The sequence below is a fragment of the Arvicanthis niloticus genome, chromosome 2, assembly GCF_011762505.2.
Source record: "Arvicanthis niloticus isolate mArvNil1 chromosome 2, mArvNil1.pat.X, whole genome shotgun sequence".
NCBI classification, from domain to species: domain Eukaryota; kingdom Metazoa; phylum Chordata; class Mammalia; order Rodentia; family Muridae; genus Arvicanthis; species Arvicanthis niloticus.
Window position 1 is genome coordinate 98,390,764 of NC_047659.1, and position 18,104 is coordinate 98,408,867.

The 18,104-nt window shown below is 50.5% G+C and overlaps 1 protein-coding gene and 1 long non-coding RNA gene across 4 annotated transcripts in view; one reads left to right on the forward strand and one right to left on the reverse strand.

Moving 5' to 3' along the window:
• Kcnip3 (potassium voltage-gated channel interacting protein 3) overlaps positions 1-18,104 on the reverse strand; it is a 65,626-nt gene that overhangs the window by 19,852 nt on the left and 27,670 nt on the right. Inside the window, exon 1 of one of the 3 annotated variants that reach the window (XM_034494777.2) lies at positions 6,384-6,617. The exons of the other annotated variants lie outside the window; for them this stretch is intronic. Within the exon in view, the coding sequence (XP_034350668.1) occupies positions 6,384-6,486 (103 nt within the window). The 5' untranslated portion in view covers positions 6,487-6,617. Of the gene's footprint in view, positions 1-6,383; positions 6,618-18,104 lie in introns of those variants that run through there. 3 annotated transcript variants of the gene reach the window in all.
• LOC143441416 (uncharacterized) lies at positions 6,927-14,095 on the forward strand. Its single transcript, XR_013108788.1, has 3 exons — positions 6,927-7,493; positions 12,649-12,730; positions 13,162-14,095. It is a non-coding gene; the product is annotated as an uncharacterized LOC143441416 (long non-coding RNA).

Sequence of the window (18,104 nt, forward strand, 5' to 3'; positions counted from 1 at the left end):
CCTTCGTGATGAGCCCACAGGTGGGTGTGGACAGAAACAATGAGACTTTGAAGGTAGTGTCCTTTTTAATACAGACCCTGGTATCCTATGATGGAAGGGTCAGGGGCATTCCCAGAGGAGATATGCTTCTCTCCAAAGCCCTACAGATGAAGAGTCGGCTCAGACTGGGGCATCTCTCTGCCACTCATCACTGGCCAGTGTTCTTTCTAGGACCAGTTTCATCTTATGTCATGCTGCCATCTGGCCAGAGAGTCTGTCCTGTGAGTGGCAGGATACGTAGTGGCCTCCATCTACTGAAAGCCAGTAGCACCACCAAATGTTGGAGAGGAAGAAGGAAGACACAGCATCAACGCCATGAAGCAGACAAAGGGCACCCAAGCTACAGGGATCCTGGCTCTGAGTTCCTATCTCTACTCTTTCAAATTTTTTTTTATTTATTATTATATGCCACCCCTGTGAACCATACAGGGGAAGAATCTGCTGTGATTCTTATTTCAAAGACCAGCAAAGTGAGCCCTGAGGTTAAAGGCACAGTCACAAAGCAAGCTAATAGCCAAACCAAGAAGGGCCTGGAGCCTTAGAGAGGTACACCCAGTCCAGGCGGTGCCGTGTGTGTGTGTGTGTGGGGGGGGGGGCACCTGCACTCTGAGTACTCAGTGTTAGTATAATACCTTCCCCTCTCTTTAGTTCGTACCTGACCAGAGGCCTTTCTGTGGAGCAGGTGTGTGAATACTAGGCCATAGCAGTGTTCACCCAGAGCTTCTGTTTTTCTGGGACCTGCCTGTCAGGCTCCAGATGCTGGGGAAATTGCCCCTCCCCCTTCATTGGAGGGGCCTCTCTCTCCCCTCAGGGCGTCTACAGCTTTGCTCTTCTGTTGTCTTGTTCACAGCGCTTTCATTTTATCTCCAAGGCTTAACTGTTGGCTAGAATACACCTCATGTCCTAGCAAGACCTCATGCAGCCTGGGAGGCTCTTATGCCCCAAACACTTCCAGGATCTTACCACTGACCCAAGTCATAGGGTTCTAGGTGGTTGAGCTCCAGTTCTCGGCAGCAGACTGCTGGAGATCTTCAAATCACAGAATGGACATGCCATACCCCTATTCAGTCAGGGATCTCCTGTGAGGTGCCTAGGCTGTCTCAACTCCACACTGGGAAGCCTAGCCTCCTGGACAGGTCTGATCAGTAGTCATGATATCCAATGAGAGTCAGAGTTCTCAGGCCAGGCCAACTGACAACAGGACAGCCAGGACTGGAAGGCAAGGGAAGTAGGGCTGGGGGGGGGGGGTACATGGACTTTGGGAGGGGCTTCAGCAGGTAGTGGGATGACAGAGAGCCTCAGATGAACATGGGGCTCATAGCCACCTTGTCAGCAGCATCCAACCTCCCTGCCTGCTCCCTTGCCCTGATTACTATTTTCCTGTCATCTGTTAATGATGGCACCAGCCCAGCCCTTGAACCTGGTTCCTTATTACCTCGGATCCTTGGTGATGCCTTAGTCTCACACCTCTGTGTCCTCACCATGAGCCCATAGCAAACCTCCCCTCAAGCCACACTGCAGATGCCTCTACCTACTTCATGGTTCCACTTGGATCAGTCTTTTCCAGTAGAACCCTGTGCTAGGCAGAATAATGGCTCCTCAAATAGGTCCAAGATTGGTGCCTGGAACCTATGGGCATATCTGGTCACATGGCAGAAGGGGATTCCAGCTGCAGATGAAGTTAATGAAGGTTGCTGCTCAGCTGAACTTAAAACAGGAATGCAACCTGGAACATGCAGGTATTTCAGAGTAAAGCAGAAGGGAAACCGGAAGAGAAGATGAGACAGACGGCCCTGTCTGGTGTTGTTGAAATGGAGGAAGAGACCATGAATCAACAAGATACCTCAAGAAACAGGAAAAGGCAAGAGAGCATTATTCCCAAGAGCCTCCAGGAGGAGAGCCCTGCTCCTCCTTGTGTCACCTTAGCAGAGAGATCTGTGCAGGCTTCTGTCTTACAGAACTGTTCAGGGTTAAATAAGTTTATGAGAGTTTGAGGTATTGCATTTGCAATAAAAATGCTTTTTTTTTCCCCCCAAATCTACCAGGTCTGGTTGGAACCACAGATCATTCCTACAAACCAGCAGCCTCCTCCCTGTATCCCCCACTATGCCCCAGTGGCAGCCCTCCCCCACCCCACCATGCCCTGGTGGCAGCCCTCCCTTTTACTCCTTGACTATCTCCTCATAGCAAGCTCTGGTCACCCTTCCTTAGACTCAGAGCCTATCTACTTGCTGCACTCCCATTGTAACCTCTCCAGGATGGCTGCAAATGCCTCCAGTAGGAGCTGGGACTGCCCCAGGACTCTTGCTAAAATTCCAGGCATCTTTCTCTACCTGGAAATGTCCATGACTTTTTTTTTTTTTTTTTTTGGATGGATGTCAGTATCCCAGCAGAAGACTATGCCCACCCAGAGCTGTGTCTTCAAACTGAGACATATTGAGTGGTCTCTTGAGATAGGCAAGAGACAAGCTGCCGGGTCCTACATCCAGATGCCATAGGTTTAGGGAGGACCTCAAGATGAGAGAAAGAGAGAGAGAGAGAGAGAGAGAGAGAGAGAGAGAGAGAGAGAGAGAGATTGGAGATTGAACACAGGGCCTCACATACACTAGTCAAAATGCTTTCCTACTGGGCTTTATCCTCAGTCTATTTTTAACTTTATTTTGAGACAGGGTCTCATCAAGTTGCCCAGTCTGGCTTTCAGTTGACTCTAACCTAGGGAGTCACTCATGTTCCTGCCTTTGCCGCCCCTGAAGCTGGGCTTATAAGTCTCACCTACTAGGCCTGACTGGATGTTCATGTCTAACAACCCTGGGGGATGTTCCTGCTGCTGGCCTGGGACACACTGAGAAACCATGACTGCTTCTCCTTGACGGTTTTGTACCTGTGAGGTTAACCCTGCCTGCCTCTGAGAGTCCAGGTTGGAGCTTCACACGGAGATTGCAGACCTCTCTACGAGTAAAAGGCGATGTTCTTGGAGGGGAATGTGCCTAGACACCTCAGGCACTGAATGCTGAACATACTAAGTGTGCTTTTCAAAGCCCCTCAGATATTATACCTAACAGCTCCACTGAGAACCGATACCCCATCTAGGCATGGTGGACAACACAACCACAATCCCAAGATGGGGTGGGGAGGCAGGTAGAGTCAGGAAGATCACAAATTTGGGGCCAATTCAGGCTACTTAGTGAGACCCTATTTAATACTTCTTCCCCAAAATACTGGCCAGTGCTCCACATACTTGGCTGGGCCCCCCACATGATGTTCCTTGGAGTTGTGTGTTCCAGTAACACGCAACCCCACCGACACTGAACACACACCATCTCCCAGCCTCTGTACACTCAGCAGCAGATCCCACTCCTGCCACTTAGAAACCCCTTCATGCCCAATCGGATCAGTGTCTCTCCTAGGATCTAGCCTCAGGCTTGGTGGGCAGCAGGGGCTGGAGGCAGAGAGAAGGCCCCAGTTTTCTCTTATTGTTGAAAAGATTCCCTCATAGAGTCAACAAATCCTCACTAAGCAGCTGTCTGGTCCCAAGCACGGTGCCAGGCATGGGAGCTATAGTGGGCAGGCAGCACATGGCCACATCCCATGCTGTTGGCACCTAGCAGAGACAAATTATCAACTGACAAAAGAACTCAGGAAGCCTCCCTGTTTGAGTGCAGGGCTGTGAGGAAGCCTAGGTGCATGGGAGTTGAGGCTTCTGTGTGGGGGAAACAAAGACGTACCTCACCAGCATCTCAAAGACACCAGGGATGCAGCAACTGGGACACCCTCTACCAGTGCCTCAAGCAAGGCTCAGGGAAGAGCCTCAGAGAGAGAGTTGGGACTCCCTGTAGAACTGAGTGTCAGCCAGCCAGGGAAAGCTACCAACCCTGCAAAGTTAACTTCAGGGCTTTTATGGACTTGCCAAACACAGAACCCACATGCCAGACACCATTTACACAAATTTTAGCCCCTCAGCCCAGCCTGTGCTGGGTCCTGGTCCCAGGGCCCAAATAGAGTCCCCTTCGTGATCTTCAGTAAAGCTCCGGCTCTTCAGTTCCTACCAGTCCCGAAGGACTCCTCATTCTAGTTTCTTACAGATGAAAACCGCGGAGGCTCAGCGAAGACAAGCGATATGGCCAATTGCACATGCGCACATGTGGCACGGCCAAGGACCTTGCGCACCAGCCGGCCGCCTTTCACCCTAGCAGCATGCAGACCAGCTCCTACCCCGTCAGATGGCTGGACTCAGGCTCCTCGAGGCACATCTGATGCTCCCTTAGCTGCTGCTGGCCACTAGGTGCTTCAGGCTCTCAGCTGGCACCATTTCTCATCAACACAGAACATCTAGAACTTACAACTCCCCCTCACCGCCCCTCCCCCGCTCTGACCCAAGCAAGGGGGAGGGGAAAGCTGTCTCCACTCTCCATGAGAGAAATGTGTTAAATCCTGGATCACTTCTGTTTTTACCAGTATCCCGTTGCTGGGGGGTGATAGCATAATACTGATCGAGCAGGGTACTGACCATGGAAGCCTGACACGTTACTGGGGGGCAGAGGCAGGAGTTAAGTCATCAGGCCCAGTTTACAGATGGTGCTTGGCACAGTTAAGGGGCTTTACAGTTTGTAAAGATGACGGGATCCCCTTTCAGGCCTCACTGGCTCAGACTGTGTGTTCCTCCACCTGCATCATGAGTCCAGAACTCCCAAAGGCACACACGGGATAGAAAAGTGGGATGTTCCGAGCTTGAAGGGGGCTGGTTAGCAGGTCAAACAAACCATACATTGTCTTAGGAATACTGTTCACCATGTAAAGACAGTTCTCCTGGGAACTCACAAAGCCAAAGGTCAGACCGCCCCACACCTTGGCGGGAGTGACCTTTGCAGTGTTATGGAAACGAAGCTGACTGGTGTTTCTGGGCACAGGCAGGGGTGAGGGTCCAAGAAGGCCTGGAGAACCGGGATTTGCAATGGAATGGTCATGATTTCCATCGCATCACACTACACATTCTCCAGGCTTCCAAAGGAGATGCACAGAAGGTGACAGATACAGGAAGTCTTCTGGAGGCATGCAAATCCCTCTCCACCCCTGCTCCAACCCCAAGCACCCTCACATCTTCTCCACCAAGCTCATTGCCAGGGTCTATCTCCAGCCAGGCAAGCTTGGGCAACTAACTCTCCTGCCTACTAGAGCCCATGAGCCCAAGGTGGTGGTGATTTAAGCAACTTTTTCTCCCTGGTCCTCATTTGCAGGTTTAGAAAAGAGGCATGAGGGAGCCCATGGCTTCTGTGGGTCGTGTGTGGTGATAGGTTTCTAGCAAAGGACCAACTCTGCCTTCAGGAACAGAATAGAGTTATGCCTCGCATCCTGGACTGCCCTTTCTGGCCCTCATCAGCCCTTTGCAGAGAGTTGGGACCCATTCCTCTGTCCAAGAGGATGCCAGGCAGCTCAGAGACAGGAGCAACCTCCCTCCCCCAGCCTCTGGGTTCCATTCCCAAGATTTGGGGCCTGGCAAGGTCATCAGAGTGCTGAACCAGCATGATACTCATCCTCCCGTAAAGCAGCCAAGGGACCTAGATGACCTGAAGCCAGCCCCTTTCTCTCAGTTCTGAGGAGCAGCCAAGGGACCTAGGTGACCTGGGGCCAGCCCCTGTCTCTCAGCTCTGAGGAGCAGGACTACGTCTGAACCTTTGGAACAGCTGGAGAAGTTATATATCTGGTGTTCTCTTCTCTAAGCCCAACTATTTGTCCAGAGATGTCCCCTCCTCCCAACCTGTCCAGAAGTGGTAGCGTCCTGCAGTTGGTATTCCAAGGATATTTGTCAGGGGTTTCAAAGAGATGGTCAGGACTGATTCAAGAGTAGTCTGTTTTTTCTGTTAATATTTTATTAGGACAGAAATGTGGCTGCGGATTTTGTTACTGATCTTAGGGACAGGAGCTTTGCATGGAGACAGGGAACTGGACACCGAATGGAGGGCGAAAGGGACAGTCTCACCACCTGCAAAGGTCTCAAATCACTTGCCGATTTCTGGTACCTTGTGTCCTGGGTCTTTCCTGGCACCTTCACCCTGGGCCACCTGCCTCTCCCAGGCGTCCCAAGCCAGAGGCAGCTCGGACTCTCAAAGCCTTAGGTCAGCTAGGAATGCTCGCTCAAGATGTCACCCTGCGCATCCCTCCCATCTACGCCAACGCTGCAGTCCGGTGGTTTGCTCGGTTCAGTCCGAGCTCTCTCTGCCCTCTAAGTCCAAAACCCTGCCCTCCCCAGCCAGGAGGGGGCGGCGTCTGAGCCAAGGCAGCTATCCTTCTACCGACCCCTTGCCTCCCCGGGAAGAACCACAGAGGGGCGGGCGGCCACATGTTACCTTCCATGGACATGGGTTCCAAGATGCCGAACTGCTTGAGGACGGCAATAAACAGCAGCACCACCACGGCCATGGCGCACAGCTCCATACCCTGAATGCCCATGGCGAGCGCAGCTGGGACCGGGGCGCACCCCTCCGCCGTGCGCTGCCTGGAGGCGCCGGGGCCGGAGCCTCCCGCCCGGCTTCAGGGGCGGCGGCTCACATGCCCCGGGCAGGCGGGGCTACGGGTGTTGGTGGGGCCGGGACCCCGTGGAAGAGAAGACAGCAGTGAGCAGAACCGGTCGTGATGCTGGAGCCCGGGCTCAACTTTCCAAATTAGCCACCAAACTTCGAGGCGCGGCGGCGACTGCAGCGTGGGGCGCAGCTCCTGGGATCACTGTGAGCCAGCAGTGCCCCCATTCCCTACATGGGGCACCACGACTTTGCTGCCCCCTGTCCTGCCCCGAGGGCTCGGGGCCACACAGGCGGGGGTCCCGGGCGCTTCTGGCCGCCCCAGGCTCCATCGCGGCTCCCCGCGCGCTCATTGGCCTAGGCGCAGCGACCACTCTGGGACTCGTCCCTTGCGGCCCCTCCTTGCCAGGCCAGGAAGAGGAGGGAGGGACAAGGCCCCGCCCTATACGGTCCAGCTCCAGACTGAACCTGGCGCGTCGCCACCGCTCCCCCGCCAGCCTCGGGGAGGCCGCGCGGTCTGCGGTTTCCCCACCCGCTGGAGGGAGCCGGGTGCTCAGGAGGAGGGGCGCAGTGGCCACACTCCCTGCAAGAGAGTCAGTGGGAGGGGGTGCGGAGGATCCGGGAAGCCCTGAGTCTCCAGGATGTTTCCTGCAACTCAGCCCACAGCTTGAGATTCAACTTGGTCCCGATCCACCCCTCTTTGAAGATGGAGAAGTTGATATCCAGAGTTCGCCAGTTCTGGAAACCTGCTTGCGCTCCCGAGGCTTTAGGAGGACGTTCTGGCTTTGGCACTGGAGCCTACTGAGCTGAGTTCAGGTTCTGACTGCTTTATGACTTTGGTCGAGTCTCGGACTTTCAGCTTTTTCCATAGAGAGCCGATTTGCCTTTCTGGATGTCGGGAAGATCTAAGCTGCTGCTGAGAGCTGTGCTAATTAGTTTGTGGGTATATTTCTTCCCTTTAGGGCACTGGGTAGGGCCACGGAAGCCGCGGAAAGGAAGGAGGAGGGAGGGGAAGGCGGGGAGTGGCAGGGCGGAGTCGAGATGCTCCAGACTGCGAAGCGCCTTCGAGTGCTGGGCGCAGAGCTGACTCTTTGCTGCCCCCCAGCGGGCGCAGCGCGCCTCGGGAGTCCCCACCAACCCAGAGGGACCAGGTGGGAAGTGCTGCTGCCGCCAATCCCAAACCCTTCTTGCTGTTTAGCAGAAGGAGAAACTGAAAGCCACTTCACGCCTAAGGGCGCTGTTCCCACTCGCAGCCCGAACAGCCTCAGCTTGCCTTTAGGAGTTTACGAACTACTCGCTCATTTATTCAAAGAGCATCAACAGTGTTTAGTCCTAGGAGCACAGTGTTTAGTCTAGTCCTCAGGTGGGGATGGAAACCCTCGCAGAGCCCCTGTGCCCACTCTACCTGAGCCGGAGCTCACATATCTGGGTCATGCTGTTGGATATGTTTAAAGACTTCCTACAGTGGGCATTCCTTATCTTCCGTTTTATAGACCAGGAAACTGAGGCCCAGGGGTTGAATTACTTAAGGGGGCACCGGTGCAACGCCAGCCGGTTTGATTCTGGAACAGCGCTTCACTGATGGGAGCCACACAGACTCACTAATTTAACCTGCTTAATTAAAAGCCGGAGTTTGGGCAAGAATTTTAAGCAGCTGTAAGCGAACGGCTTTTAGTTCAGGTTAATCGGGCTGTAGTCTCCATTGATTAAGGCCAGAAAGCTCTGCTGGAGAACTCGACTCGCTAAAATGTTTAAAAGGCCAGAAAGTCAAAGGTCTCCTGCGCCCTATAAATTACACACTTAAGAACCAAGAAATACCCAGCCCATGTCTCTGTTAGTTTCCATATGGAGTCAAAGTCCTGATAGACATCCCTAGAGTCATAACTTCTGTAAGTCTCAGTTTCCCCATCAATAAAGTGGGAACGGTGACTAGCCTCTCTAGGGGCTCAAAAGATCCAGTGAGACCACGGGTGGCACCTGAGTGGGCCGCGATTCTCCCGCCCAATGATTTATACTCAGCCCAGCTGTGCAGGAAGACAGTTGTATCAGGTGAGAAAGAATCCAGCGTAGGTGGAAAGCCTTCTGAGCCTCTTGATGCTGGCATCCACAGCTGCCTCCCTGCCTCAATTTCCCTTGTGTTCCTGAGCATCTTCAGATGCCAGTGTAAGCATCAGTGGCTGCTCATAAGCACTGAGCTATAAGCAAGTAAGTCATCGATCCCCCTAGCTGTGCAGCGTAAAATATTAACGACGCCTAAGTGGATCCGAGGCCCGAGAGCGCAGTAGCCCTGCGATATGAACAGCCTGGGCTGCAGGCCTAATGGATGGAAGTGGACTCCCCAGGTTTATCCGAGTTGGGCCCTGTCAGCCTCGGTTCTGACCGAGGTCCACTGACGCTAGGTGACGGTTCTTTCACATCCTTCTTCCTTAGACTAAACGCTCAAGCGGCTTCTCTCAGCCAGGAAAAGCCAGGCCACGCCCCCTGGCGGCCACGCCCCCAGGGGTGCTGTTTGCTTTGGCTAGCGGTCATCCCTCTCCGGTTCCCACGCCCGCAGACACATCCCGGGAAGTGATATCACTTGCATAACCTTTGGGGAAAGCATGAGAGGGCTAAGGTACCAGGAAGGTACGGTAGTGGGGCGCGGGGGTTGGGGAGTGGAATCTCTGTGGGGGAAGATGAGGGAGCCACAGAGGAGCAGCCCATGCTTTCTAAAGAAGTCGAGGGACAGAGCTCATTTGAAGGCGTCGGGATATGTAGGGTACTCAGGAAAGTCTGAAAGCCTGGTCTGGTTTAGGGAGTTATCAGACGAAGCAGGTTGGAGTCAACAGAGGTTGCGCTTGAGGTCATAGTGTCGTTTTGGCCTGGAATATTGAATCTGTTTCTTGGTGCTGTCTCCAGGAAGCCTACGAAGATGACACCAGCCCTGCTTGGTGGCCTACCATGAACTCCCTCTGCTTCATTTCTGGCCAGTCTCCACCTCCTATGTCCCTCTGACTCTTATTCCTCACACAGCTCTGCTGTTAGTTTTTCAAGGCTGGGGACCTGGGAATTTGACTGACACGACATGCTATTTCCTGCTCTAGACACCAAGCTAGCCCAGACCCCAAAGATTCTGACTCTTATGGGTCTGGACCAGTTCCATCTCAGGACCCATTCCCTGGGACCAGCTCTCCGAAGAACAACAGGAGCTTAGTTCTAGTTCATTCTACTGGGCAGAACAGGCAGGCATTGTTGGATGAATCGTTCTTATGCTTCATAGAAACTAAGCTGCCCAGGAGTGGAATCCCACAAGCAAAAAGTTCCCTCACACATGGTGTCCTGGATGTGTCACACCCAAAGCTGACCTCCCCAGCCTGTGCCTCCTCCAGCCTGTGCCACCCCCAGTCTTCTTCCCTATGCCACACTCTTCCCCTCTCCCTCTGTGCTCTGGCACCATGCCTCCATCCCTCTCCTCAGCCACACCTCTTCCCTCCCTCCTGGACTCCCAATATAGATAGATACCCACACCCTCCCACCCACACTGCTCCACTCAGCCACCAAAGCCACCATCTCAAGATGGCCATGGGATTCTGTCCTTTTTACGTTAACTCTGACCGTGGCTGTGCCTCAACACAGGCCATGTTTGCCTGCCTACCATCCCCAACCAGACTGGGTAACTGCACCAGGATTGCTTTGCCATTTACCAGGCTCTTTGCTCCTGAAGCCAGGATGGTGGTTTTGGAGATCTGAATGGAACTGGCCTGTGGTCCCAACTCCTCTGTTCGCCTCTGCTTTGCCTTCTACCACTCCAGTGGTAGAAGCTCAGGTTGGCTGTCAGATGGGACCAGGACCATAAGAGCCCTACAGGATGATGTCCCCCAGGGAGATAAGAGGGAAGAGGACAGCAACAGTAGCTGCCGTGTACCTGGATCCAGCTGTACCTGATAGCACTTTCAAACTCTACCTTTCAGTTATGAGTCCGTAATCCCACCAGTTATTGCTTAAGCTAACAACTTGAGTTAGGTTGCCATTACCCAATTAATTAATTAGAGAATCCTAATTAATACATTACTTACTAGTTATAAAGGCCAGACTCTCAAAGGGGGGGCCAGTGAGCATGCAGAACTGGAGGTCTAGACAGAGGTGCGTGCTGACGCTCAGCTGCCCCCTCCACTCGCTTTTATTTAGTGAAGACTTAAGATGCTGCTGCTCACACTCAGGGTGCGTCTTCCCCCAGTCTCTGGAAACACAGGCGCATTCACAGGCGTGTCTCCCAATCCAGCCCCGCTGACAATGAAGGTGAACCAGCACAGCACGGTAGGTGAGCCTCCCTCCTGTTCGCTTAGATTTCTCACTGGCTGGAACACATACATGTTGAAGAAGGGCCTCAAACATGCAGCTCCAACGGGATGAGGTCCAGGGGAGGGGAAGACAGAGCCTCCAGGAAGAAAGGATCTCAATGGACAGCCGCACAGGGCAGGGCCCCAGCACACCAGAGATGTTCATTTGAGTATTTAGGTAGAAAAGCCAGTACAGTGTGTGTGTGTGTGTGTGTGTGTGTGTGTGTGTGTGTGTGTGTGTGCTGTTTGCATGCTCCCATGCCATAGCATATATGTGGAGGATAGAGGACAATTGTAAGGATTTGGTTCTCTCCTTCCACCATGTGGGTCCCAGGGACTGAACTCACGTCATTAAAGTCTTGGCAGCAAGCACCTTTCCTGACTGAGACATGTTGCCAGCCCTGAATCTACAGTCGATCACCATTCCTTGGTACCTCAATCCTCTTGAACATGGGGAAGGAGAACCTAAGCAAGGGCAGCAGACTTAGCTCGGGACTAAAGACACCGGACACCCTTCAGGCCTCCACACACTCCACACAGCAGCTCTTTAAGAGCCCGGAAACAGCAGTGGGCCCAGGGGAGTGAGCCTCCTGAGAAAGGGACACATGAAAGAGCATTTATTTCATCATTTCACTCAGTATACGGCCCTAAAAGATGGCCCTCAAAACTGCCTCATATGGGTGTTCACAGAGATGAAGGAAATAGATCACAGTGCAGGGATGGGTTGAGAGTTGGGATCCAGGGAAGGATGGAGTCACAGAGTTGTAGGATAGGTGGTAAATGTCTCCTGAAAGGCTCATATGCTAAACTATGACTGCTTGTCTGTGGTGCTATTGGGAGGCAATGGACCATTTAGGAGGTGGGGCTTCATTGGACAAAGTTATGCCTGTTTTTGTTAAGGTGTCTATTGCGGTGAAGAGACACCACGACTGTGGCAACTCTTATAAGGAGACACTTAACTGGGGCTAGCTTACAGCTCAGAGGTTTAGTTCACTAGTGTTATTGCAGGAAGAATGATGGCACACAGGCAGACATGGTGCCTAAGGGTTCTACAGCTAAGGTGCTAAGGGTTCTACAGCTGGATTAGCAGGCAGCTAGCCTGGGCCTGGCTGCAGCATTTGAAACCTCAAAGCCCAATAAACCTGGAATCTGACAACTCTAAAACCAAAACTCAACATTCTCTCTCTCTCTCTCTCTCTCTCTCTCTCTCTCTCTCTCTCTCTCTCTCTCTCTCCCTTTTCTTTAATTTTTTTAAAATTGAGACAAGATCTCCTGGAGCTCAGGTTGGCCTTGAACTCCTGATCTTCCTGCCTCTCTCCCCCAAACGCTGGGATGATAGGCATGTGTTAGCATGCCTTGTTTATGCAGTGGTTGTGATTGTATGGAGGGCTTTATACATATTATGCATATATTTTTACAATTGAGTAACACTCCCAGCCCAAAATTCAATGTGTGCATGTGTATATGTGCATGCATGCCTGTGTGCAAACATGTGTGAAGTGAATCTATGAAAGCCAGATGTTAGGTGTCTGCATCTAATGCTCTCCACTGTTTTGTTTTGTTTTGTTAAAACAGGGCATCTCACTAAACTTGGAATTAACTATTTCAGCTAGACTAGCTGTCCAGAAAGCCTCTGGGATCCTGTCTGTCTCCACAGCAGTGGGGTAATTGTCAGCTCTCATGTGAATGCTGGGGAGGCTTCCATGCGAGCACTATACCCTGCAAACTATCTCGCCAGAACCCCATCCCCCCTAATCCCTCCTCAATCTTTACAGGGGAATAACTCAATACCAGGCCGCTTAACAAATCATGATATCCAGCATGGAACAGAAGATCTCTGGCGGTGAGAATGAAAAGGTAGCTGATCATGATGTCAACTCAGAACCCGGAGATGACCAGGATGTTGGCACTAAGCAGAAAAAGGCTTCAAAATAGCAGATTAGTATGTTTTTAACCAGATCAAATTGGAGCTCTGAAAGACAAACTCTGGTCTGTCTCTATCTCTGCTATTGTGTGAATGTTCCCGAGAGGCTTGTGTAGCAAAGGCTGGCTCCCTAGCTCATGGTACTGTTAAGTGGCAGAGAGCTGGGGATATAGTTCAATGGTAGAGCGCTTGCCTAGCATGCGTGGGAGACTCTAGGTGCTTAATCCTTAGTGCCTTCTAACACCCCACCCCCACACACCAAGTAGTAGAATCTTTAGAAAGTAGGGCCCAGTAGAAGGAAATGAGGTCACTGGGGGATGTCCATACTTGGATCCTGACACACACTCTTCCTTTTGCTCCTTAGCTCTCCTGGGGCCTCCTTTACCATAGGCTCTGGCCATGACATACAGTGCCACCACAAACCCAAAATGACAGGGCCTAGAGACCATGGATCAAATCTACAAAACTATGAGCCAAATAAACCTTTTCCCTCACGGAGTCACCACACGTGTTTTCTTACGGTAGTAGAAAGCTGACCAGCATCTTTTCACTGTCTCTGAGCATATTGTTCAAAATGCTGAGAATCAAAGCCCTGAAAAGAACCCAGAAAACACCACCTGGAGGAGCAGGAGATGACATCATAGCTGGACACGTGTTTAGATCACTACTCAACCAAGAATTATTTTTTAAAAAGCCAGGAAATAAGAGAGTATAAACAGAAGACATGGCAGTAAAAGAGGAAGAGAAGAGCACAAAAGGCACGAGACAAAAAATGTCAGTTGTAAGTCCAGCCATCTGAGGGATTACATTAAATGTAAGTGGACTAAAATAAATGGAAGAAAAGTAGAAATGAATATGAGATTTAAAGAAAAGTAAAGCCTGATAAATGTATAGTTGGAGTTCCAGGAGAAAAGGGACAAAAACAAAACAAAATTAAATACTAAAAAACAAATACTAACAGAATTTGAAGAAATTTTCAGAAATGGTTGAAAGATATCAAACAGACTGAATGAACTGGACAAATCCCAATCAGGAGAAAGAAGAAAAAAAAATCACAATTAGGCACAGCAAATAAGAAGAAACCAGAGTGCAATAGACTAACAGTTTTGAAAATGTTCAAGGAAGGAAAAATGAGTGGCCAACTTAGAGTGTCTTCCAGATGTGGACAGTCCACTCACGGAGGTGCATGCCTGCAATCCTATTGCTCAGGAGAGGCAGACCGAACAATCAGGAGTTTAAGGTCAGCCTCAGCTATGCTTTATCAAAACAGAAGAGAAACAAGGAGGAGGAGGTGGAACTTTAGTCTGTCCTGTTCCCATCGTGTGCCCAAGGCTTTCTTTTTTCTGTTTTTTTTTTGGGGGGTGGGGTGGGGGGCGGAAGGGGGTTTAAGACAGGGTTCTTTTCTGTAGTTTTAGCTGGGATTAAAGGCATGTGCCACCAACATCCAACTTTTTGTTTTCAAGACAAGGTCTTTCTGTATAGCGCCTCCCTCACTCCTGGCCCCTCACCGCCCCCACTGTCCTGGAACTTGCTCTGTAGGCCAGGCTGGCCTAGAACTCAGACATCTGCCTGCCTCTGCCTCCCCAGTGCTGGGATTAAAGGTATGTGCCCCACTGCCCTGTCCAAGGATTTCTAGTCCAGGGATAGACAGGGCTAACAGTCTCTAATCTTTGTGAAGCAGCTGGAAGTCAGGTCTTCATCCTTCAGCATTTCCTCAAGATTAGGAAGAAAGAAATAGTGAAGTGGGGACTGAGATAGGAGTAGGAACACTCATGGGGATAAGAGACACAGGCTTGTCATCTTTGTCAACAATGTACACATCTTGTCATATGAAGAACCTGCCAGGCAGCAAGATAGTGTTGCATGTCCCCAGGGACAAGCTAGCAATTGGTCTGTATATTAAGTGGGGAAAACCCTCTTAATTCATGAGAAAACTCTTTTCTAAAGCCATCTTCATTTTTAGAATTGTATTTTATTTTTATTTTGCCTCAGGAAATAAGAGATGAATGGTTCTTAAGTGATTCTGGTTCCTATGATTCTTATGGCTAAGAAGGATTTGAAAGGCCTGAGAAGTATGAGTGACTTGGCTATGTAGGCATATCCCCAAATATCAATGTGGTTCTAGTGCCATTGCTGTCATTTAAAGGAGAGTCCTCTCATAGTCCTGTGTCCTAGTTAACATTATCTATTAAGTATTAACTTGACACAACCTAGTATCACCTGTGAAGGTAATCCAGTTGAGGGATTTCCTTGATAACTGATGTAGGAGAACCCAACCCTCTGTGTGTGGTGGCATTCCCTAGGCAGATGGTCCTGAGCTGTATAAGTAAGATACATCCGAGTGGTAGTGATGCCTGTTTTTAATCCCAGAACTCCAGAGGCAGAGGCAGGCGGACCTCTGTGAGTTCAAGGTCAGCCTGATCTACAGAATGAGTTCCAGGACAGCCAGGAAAAAAAATCAAAGACAAGAAACAAAACAAAAAAAGAAAGAGAGAGAGAGAGAGAGAGAGAGAGAGAGAGAGAGAGAGAGAGAGAGAAGAGTCATAAGAATAAGCTAGTGAGCAAAGCCAGCTACCAGCATTTTCCCATGGTTTCTGCTTCAAATTCCTGCCCTGACTTCCCTCAATGATGACCTGTGACCTGGAAGTATAAGATGAAGTAAACCCTTTCCTCCACTCTGATTATAGTCAGAGTGTTGTTTATCATAGCAACAGAGAGGAAACAAAAGCAGCCAGTGTCCTGTTTGACTGTCCCTTGGACAGAGGATTGCTTTACCTGTCTCCATCCCCAGCAAGACATAGCTGGCCTCTATCTATCTATCCTCATGAAGGCCAAACATTTCTGAATTTCTCAACAGGCAATAGGGGGAGGGACATGAAGTCAGCTTGTCCCCTGGTCCCTGTAGTGGAGTGCTCCTCCATTCTCTTTCACGTGAAGACCATCTCATGTAGAGCAACTAAATGGGTCCAAATGACAGGGTCAGACCAACCACCCTTGCTTTCTCGCCAACCTCACTTTGAGCCCAAGTTTATATAATGCTCACCATGTTGGTCTGTGAATTTCTTTGGGTAAATTTCTGTTTCTTGAGTGAAGTTGGCTTTCCCATTTCTCTGCTGCTTATAGGACATGGTAATGGTCAGAGATCAGATCCAGGGTGACCAAGGCTGCTCCTCATCTTCAGTATTGGGGAAGTACTCCTCAATCCTTTTCAAATGCATCCCCGTCTGACCAGAGTTCTGTAGAGTGTCAGGCCAGTGTTAACCAGCACAGAGTTATTCTAACCCTCATGACTCTGGGCCAGAGCCCTGAGCACAAAAGATGCCCAGGAAGCTTCACTGGCTGCCTCCGAGTTAGTTTGTTGCCTCTGGCATTCATCCTAGTCCCACATTGCTATCAATCCTCACGATGATGACATTGACACAAAGTGCTCTCAAGTCCCAGCCTTATGCTGATCTGTGAAGATGTCCAGGAGATAAGCATTTGGTTGTTGGAACTGAAGCTGAGGGCCCAGGGGTGTCTTGGGGAATTTCCATCCGGGATGCTTGCTGCCAGCATCTCCACCCCCGTGGCGTCCTCTGACAGCTCAGTGAGGTATGCCTAGTACAGATGTCCTGCATCAACTGGAGGCAGCAAACAAAACCTCAGGCTCTTACACATGGAGAAGTTATCAGAGAGTGCACGGTGGGGGCAGAGGGTGAGCAAGCCTTAGGTATGGTTCTCATCCCTAACCCCCAATCAGCTAAGGAGCCTCTAACAGTGTCCCTTCAAACAGTGTCCCATCCTCTCTGAGTCCAAGGCAGTATGGAAGTTAGACAATAGTGGTAGAGGTGATAGCTCCAGTTTTTGACTGCCTACTGTTTATAATGTCCCAGATATAGTTCATGAAACTCATATACACAATATCAGGTACCAGCCATGGCCTTGTTCACACCCATTCTAGGACTTTCCTTAAGCTGTCTCCAGAAGCATCAGGCTTGGATGGTCATGCTCAGAGAGGTGCCTTGAAAATACTCAGCATCCCTGTCCCCACCTTTCCTCAGAGGGAAGGGGAGCTGCCAGTGGGACCCACAGACCATTAGGGAAGTAGAGAGGAGATACTTCATGGATTCTAGAAGGGAGGTGGTTTTAAATCCTTCTCTTCATCTAGAAAGACAGAAGATTCCAGGATCTTACTTTAGCACACACATGTATCCCTTTAACAGATATTTTCTGGACTTTCTCCCTGTGTCTACCAGATATAGCACTAAAGGTTGCAGATCCAACCCTGGTCCCAGAGGAATGATTCCACTCCAGAAGAGACTGACCGCTAACCAGTCATAACTGGAAATGGTTTGCTTGTGACAGAGAAGGTAGAAAAAGCTGCTGTTCCAAACAGGGGGCTAGAGGAGGTTCATGGAGGGACATGGCAGGACTGAGGGTCAGGATTGTCATAAAGGGGATGCCAGGTGCACAGGACAGGGGCACAGTGGGAGCAGGGACATGCTGGGGACTGGAGGTCTCTGCCGTAGATCACAAAGAAAGAGGAAGACAAAAGCCAGAGTCTCATACAGAGGTCCAATTGGCTTTACCTCAGGGCTATGGAGCATTCATATGGTGGTCTAGGTATTTCCTTTTTATATTTAACAGTTACTCCAATGGGTGTGACCAGAGATGTAGCATCTGCTGTCACTGCCACTTAGCTTTCATAGGCCAGATGGAACAAGTGAGCTCTAGTCTGGGCTATCAGGTCACACAGCAGCACAGTAGGGACCAAAAAGAGCCGAAGTCTCTCCACTTCTTGACTAAACCCATCCCACCGACTCACTTCACTGGGACATTTACAATGTCTGTAGCCAGGAAGGGGTAGGTCATTCTTGAAATCCCGTAAGGCTGAGATTACGAAGGTCTCCAGTTTGAGGCCATTCTGCACTAAACTGTGAAACACTGTTCCACCAATGTGTGTTTTTAGGGGGCATGCCACATGCCTCAGGAAACACCCAAGGAGATAACCAGGTTCTAGGTTGTTCCAGAACCTGGCATCCTTCAGCCATAGCCTATGTCTCTACAGGAGCTGGAGAAATTTCCCTTTCTGTCAGTCTGTCTGTGGCCTCAACTGTAAAAATCTACCTTCTTTGGAAAGTAATCAAGAAAGATGCCACTGACCTTCATATGCTTGTGTGCATACATGTACTTGCCCACATGCACATCCAAGTACACATGTGAACTAGTGTGCGTATACACACACACACACACACACACACACACACACCTTTCTTACTAAATTTTTCAGACAGTTCAATGAAATGCTGTCCTGCTTTTTTTTCTGAG